Source organism: Aedes aegypti, chromosome 2 (genome assembly GCF_002204515.2).
Source record: "Aedes aegypti strain LVP_AGWG chromosome 2, AaegL5.0 Primary Assembly, whole genome shotgun sequence".
Taxonomy (NCBI): Eukaryota; Metazoa; Arthropoda; class Insecta; order Diptera; family Culicidae; genus Aedes; species Aedes aegypti.
Window position 1 is genome coordinate 128,087,835 of NC_035108.1, and position 6,232 is coordinate 128,094,066.

Consider the following 6,232-nt stretch of genomic DNA (forward strand, 5'->3'; position numbering starts at 1 on the left):
CCTTTACAGCCCCAGGACTTGTGTCCTGGTTCCCTACACCTGAAGCAGATCATCGGTTGCTCGTGTATGGTCAATGAGCATACTGACCAACCCACCTTGATCTTCCCTACCTTAGCGGACTTATTAGCATCCGCCACAGGTAGCCGTACTAAGGCCACCTGGGTTTCTGCCGGACCTTTCCGTAGCCGAACGGCAGCGGTGGGCACTTGTATCGCGGCTATCTAGGCTGATCGGGAAAAGGAGGTTAATATTGATGATTAACTCCTGACGTGCCAATCAGCCGCATGTCATTGGAATTTAGTTAAACTTACAATAACGTTTTGTTGCTTTATTACACGTTGTGCAAAAAAAATCTCGCAAAAAAATAACTTTCAAACGCACATCTGGTTAATGACTTCTACACGATTATTTCATAGATAGTTTCAATGTAAACAATTACTAACGAGTGCATTTCATGCTAAATGTACCACGGTAGATGGTTTCCAAGTGTGTCGTAAGCATTTTCTAAAAGCTATAAAAATAATCTACCATGCTCTTGCGTTGAGAATCGCTGCTCGAGGACCTTTATTTTCTCTTCAACATTAACTAAACCTTCATATAATAATAAGCATCTTCACTAATCGCAAACAAATCTCAATTTACATATATTTTTTTGTTGATTACAATTTTAGGAAAAGGCTGGATTTTACAGCATTGTACCGATTCGGGAAAATGTCAAATTATTTCGCAGTATCTTTTGAGAAAGTAATTAGAAGCGTTCTAACGTTTTTTCCTCTCTTCCTATGCATCTATTATAATATTACCGTACAAACACAGACAAAGACGACAACCGGACTTATAGATAGTAGAAGACAACTCCGACAGCCGTTTTTAAAGCAATCTTTCGTTTTGCAGAATGTTCCTTAATTCAAATAGTTTTACGCCTTGTTTCTATAAATCTAGTTACAAACTGCAAAACGGCAGTGCTTAACATTAGTTCTGCAGACAATCGTGACGACCTTTGACTTTTGGAAGGAAAATTAGAGTTCGAATGTTCAATCGCGGAAAAATGTTAGAACGGATATCCGAATATTTTGTGTTTTTCTCGATCTTGTCTCTTCCCATAGGGCGCTTATTGCCGGCGTTTTATTCTCGCAGAAATTACATCTCATATATCTAGTAAATGATGTAATTCACCACTGGTAAGTTTGATTATTTCTTCTTTTTCTGATCATGAAAACATTAAGCTTCAATTAAGAAATCATATACCGTATCAGACAGACAAAACAAGAGCCTTTTTTTAAACATAATGACCAACTTCAGATAACTATATCTGCACCGTTTCTCAATCGATTCATATTATTTTTCGGTAATTCAATTTCTGAGAACTATCTCATTTAATTATCAAAATCGTTGTACCAAGATGTGAAGCGTTGTGTTTCTATCTTTTTTTTTAAATTCAGTCGATTTGAAACTTTCAAGTCAGTTTGTGATCTGCTCACCCGTCAGTCGTTAGGGGTTTCAAATGATGTAAAATCTACTTCAATTGAATACTTCATACTTTTCAACCGACAATTCAATCGGTGATTGGAAATGAGTATACAATACAATACAAAAAAAATCGATTGATTTCAGATATTGCAGCTCTGATTTTTCTGTCCCATACTGTATGTTTTTTGTTCAAACTAAAGTATTTCATACAAAGTGCTCTTTGGGAAATTGAGCTGTTAACTATCTATTGTATACAAAAGAAGAATATCTTTTTTATTTTCAAAACGTTCTTATTTTACTTTTAGGAAATATGGCAACAGTTGGATTGTATCTAAGGGTGGTTTAACAGTAGTTTTTTTTTCAACATATTCTAAATCACAAACCCAAATTTTCAAAATTTTTGGTGCTCGGAGCTGAAACTATTTTTGAAAATAATATGGAAATCACTTTCAAATCAATTTTAATATGGGACGAACTATCATTATTTCCATAGACTTGGTTACTCTTTCGAATTGAATTGAATTAAATTACTTTTTATTGAAGGGATTTTGTGCCGTAGACAGGTTCATCCCCAAAGTTCACTCTTTCAATGCAAGTGTCCAGTTTTAATAGAAGGTCTCTATTGTCTCCTTCTTCAAACAAAATCTACAATTTTTCAAATTTCTGGATGGATCGGTCTTTAGATATTTGGTAGATCGATTTGAAAACTGAACAAGAATTTGGAGAACTTGTTTGGAGAAAGCTTTCGAGTTGATTAGTGGCGGTCTCTATGAACAGTGCCATCTCTATGACAGTTGGAGGTCCGAGATAAACTTCAAAGAATATCTACAGAGATCCTTCTCTTTTATCCCATGGAGTTTTTCGAACTATTCCTCCAGGTTTTGCTGCAAGAAAACCTCCACGGTCGTTAGCGATTATTGTTCTTGTAGTATTTCACTAAACGGATAACTTTTCGAACTTATAAGTAATGAACTTTAAGATAGATATTTATAGACTCACTCGTCATCGTTTATTCCTTCGCTTTTTATACATGTTTGTGGTCACTCAGTGAGGATCTCATATCTCATCTCATATCATCGGATAAATTCGTACAACTTCGGGTTACATATCGAAATGGGGTTTTCCCATTCTGGTCGAATCAGACATATCAGTTCTTAGAATGACATCTGACTTTTTCGGGACAATTATCGCAAAAATGAACTATTTTCGATGCTCTCTCTACCCTATGTTCTTATTTTTATACAGAACCATCGAAAAGTATGTATGAATCACAAAGTCATTGCAAAAACCCTTCCCATATTGTTCATGTGCATGTATTCAGTTATCACACTATTTTTGTGGTGCCTTCTCTTTCTGCGGTGGATTCGCTTTCTGATCAACCGAATACCAGCCTTGAAATTTCTGATGGAATTTGTGAACAAATTCTGACCGAACATTTTGGAGGAAATCTTAATCCTAAATCATCTGTGGATCATATACACTGGATGAATTCATGGAAAACGCAGGAACTAAGAAACCAAAGAAATTCCTGAAAGAAGCTCTGGGTAATTTGTAGAAATATCCTATCAGAAATCAATTCTAAAATTCTTGAAGAAGTCAAACATTTTGATGGAGATCTCGATTATAGTCCGTGGAATATCGAATCCGTGAAACATCAACCTCCACACATTTCTGGTGCTCGCATAATCCGTATGCCCCGTTTCCGGGTTATTTATTAACACTGGCATGAAGAAAACTTTTCAAATTATACGATCCAACTGTTGTCCAATCTGCCTACATACTTTCTGGCGATATTTTCCCTTAAGTTTGTCGTTTCCCAAGATGTACTAACTAGTAAATTTTTCAGCATACGGAAGCGAACCGATGAGCTGAAGAAATGTTTGGAAAGTGCCGTCATCCCCATGTTCTGCAACGCTCAAATTAGTAAGTTAAATGATGTAATTTATCATCTGTGAAGAAGATAAATAACACAGTTCTCGTCCAACTCCAGCGGCCCAAACAGACGACCAGCGTGCGAAGTTGACCAAGCTTCTGTGCTTGTGGGAGTCGAAGGGGAACTTTTTCGATGCGTGCGTAATTTCGAAGCTTAAATCTCCGCCATCGTCGCTGCAGGAATACCAAAACTCATTACTCACGCAGTATGCAGCCATCGTGGCACAGGTCACTCAAGCAACTAAAGTAACCTTTGAGAAGTAAGCATACTTTGGAATACTCTAAGATTATTCAAACTCACAATAACCTTTTTTGAAACAGTTACCAACAGCAGCATCAGGCGTTTGTTCAGCACGCTACACAGCAGTTGACCCTTCTGGAAAAGCAAAAGCAACAGATCGAGCAACAGGCCCTCAAGGCTGCCCTGGCTGCGCAGCAGAAGAGTGTTGCACCCCAACCTTTGTTGCCAGAATTAACCGGAGGATCCAACAACGGTCTCGCTCAGGTAAACGCGCTACTTAATACTAATCGAGGAAATAATGATCGCGATGCGCCGCTTCCATCTCTATTGGAGCAGAACATCAATTTCACGTTGTTATCCGGTGCTCTTCAGAATTTGCAAAGCCTCAACAATCAAGTTCAGAACAATAGGGACAGCAACGACAGCCGGAACAGTAGTCTGGGCGGCGATGATCGCGATCGACGCGGGAACTATGCGGTAGAATTTCCCATCAAGATCTCATTTGTCCTTTAACCTAATTCATGTATCCTTCGGTTGTAGCAATCTAGCAATTCAGGCGACGGTAACAACAACGGAGATTACTCGCAGCCTCCGCCAAACTTCCCAATCCCTGATATGACGCGACCTCCTCCTGGTATGCACGACTATCCGTACAGAGACAACGAGGACTCCGATGAGAGACGGCATGACGACTACGATGATCCACCTCCGGACGATGAAATCGATGACCAGCAAGAACAAGAAGCCGAGCCAGAGTTCAAAGAGGATGAACGCCCGCTCAGTCCACAGCAGCCATCGATTCCTTACTTTGAACTACCTGCTGGCCTGATGGTTCCTTTGATCCGCCTCGAAGACTTCAATTATCATCCCTTAGATCCGGAGGACATACGACTCCCTCCGCCCGCTCCTCCAAACGAACGATTACTATCGGCCGTTGACGCATTCTATGCGGCCCCTAGCCATGAGAGGCCACGTGACGGCGAAGGATGGGAAAAGCTAGCGCTGTACGAATATTTCAAAGTTAAAAATGCATCTCGCAAACAGAAGGAAGAAGAACTAGAAAGCGGTGTACGAGATCGCTCACGATCGCCAACGCCTATCGATCCTGAGCTGTTGAAGGCAACCAAGAAACAAAAGAAACGGGTATACCGATCTAAGAGTCGTAGTCGCTCAAAGTCTCGATCGAGGGAACGATCCCGTTCTCGATCTCCGGCACGTTATCGAAATAGGTCACGCTCGCGATCCAGATCGCGGTCCAGGTCACCAAGACGGGTACCACGCAACAGAAGTCGATCGCCACGTAGAGATCGGGATCGCTCACGGGAGAAACGTTCGCCCACTCCGCCAAGTTTTGGTGGAAGCGGATTTGGAAGCAAAAATCTGCCGGCTTTTGTAGAGGACAAAATGCCGAAAATGGGCGGAATGGGTGGAATGGCTGCGACGCCAGGCTTAGGAGGTGAAATATGGGGAGGTAATGACCGTGAAGGCCTGGGATCGTACGGTGCAAGGAACGATCCGTACGAGAGTTTCCGTAAAAATAAGGGCGCGGCATTTATCACTCGCATGAAGGCCAGAGCTGACGATAGGTAAGAAGATGAGTAAATATTTAGATTACAAATCGATTAGTCGAACAAAGAAAACACTGCACGAAGATAATTCGTGACATATGGTGTTAATCTTGAAGATGAAAACGGGACATACAAATAAAATGTATTGAATGACGCTTCCATGAGTTTTCCATCGTTATCACAAAAACAATCCAAACTTATCGTCCTATCGGTAGCAGAGACTTTATACGAGTCATGATTCATGCGGCTTTAGGACATTTGGTCGAAAATACATTTGGTCGAATGGACGTTTGGTCGAATGACTTTAGAAGTAGAAAGATTTTTTAGCAATAGTTGATCGCAATATCGATTGGTTCAATAGATAGAAAACCAAACTAAATTTTTGTTCAATGGATGATCTAAAGCTTATTTGAGGTGAACATATTTTTCATCGGAAGTCAGTAACGAATCCATCTACATGATAATTATTACCTACGCTTAACAACGTGATTAGTATATGTACCAGTGTCTGCATATTTCAATAGAGCTTAGTGACATTTGAACACACGTAGACTAGCATACGCTCGTCATACAGTTTGTTTTTGTTTTCCTCAAAGAAACTTGCACACGCTTTCCAGACTCATCAAATTGCATATGGAAATATTACCCAATTTGAAAAATTTACACCCGGATTCTGGGTGTTTTTCGAGACAGAGTGCATGTTGTTTTCCTCTAAGGTTCACAACTACATCTACACTAGGGCACCCATACCATTGGGCGTGATAACCACTATATACAGTCAACAACGCCGATCCTCAGTAGGATTAGGGTTACCAGACGTACTCTTTTTAGAGTACATGTACTCTTTTTTGCCTTAAAAATTTCTGTACTATTCTTTTTTGCTAAATGGGCTCAACTGTACTCTTTTCCAGATAATACAGACGATTGCTAAAAAAAAAAAACGAATAACCAGCTAGATAAACAAAAATGAATGTAATGTTTGGTATGATACTAACGATACTAACAAAGAATTAAAAACATC

At 39.9% G+C, this 6,232-nt stretch overlaps 1 protein-coding gene across 2 annotated transcripts in view; it reads left to right on the forward strand.

The window, feature by feature from the left end:
- LOC5573999 (calcium homeostasis endoplasmic reticulum protein) overlaps positions 1–5,366 on the forward strand; it is a 28,875-nt gene extending 23,509 nt beyond the window's left edge. Inside the window, exons 5-11 of one of the 2 annotated variants that reach the window (XM_021842317.1) lie at positions 672–744; positions 1,107–1,181; positions 3,317–3,393; positions 3,461–3,662; positions 3,724–3,907; positions 3,980–4,120; positions 4,184–5,366. In XM_021842317.1, coding sequence (XP_021698009.1) covers positions 672–744; positions 1,107–1,181; positions 3,317–3,393; positions 3,461–3,662; positions 3,724–3,907; positions 3,980–4,120; positions 4,184–5,233 — 1,802 coding nt within the window. In that variant the 3' untranslated portion in view covers positions 5,234–5,366. Of the gene's footprint in view, positions 1–671; positions 745–1,106; positions 1,182–3,316; positions 3,394–3,460; positions 3,663–3,723; positions 4,121–4,183 lie in introns of both variants that reach the window. The other variant, XM_001661036.2, reaches the window with a different exon arrangement.
- The last annotated feature ends 866 nt before the right edge of the window (positions 5,367–6,232 follow it).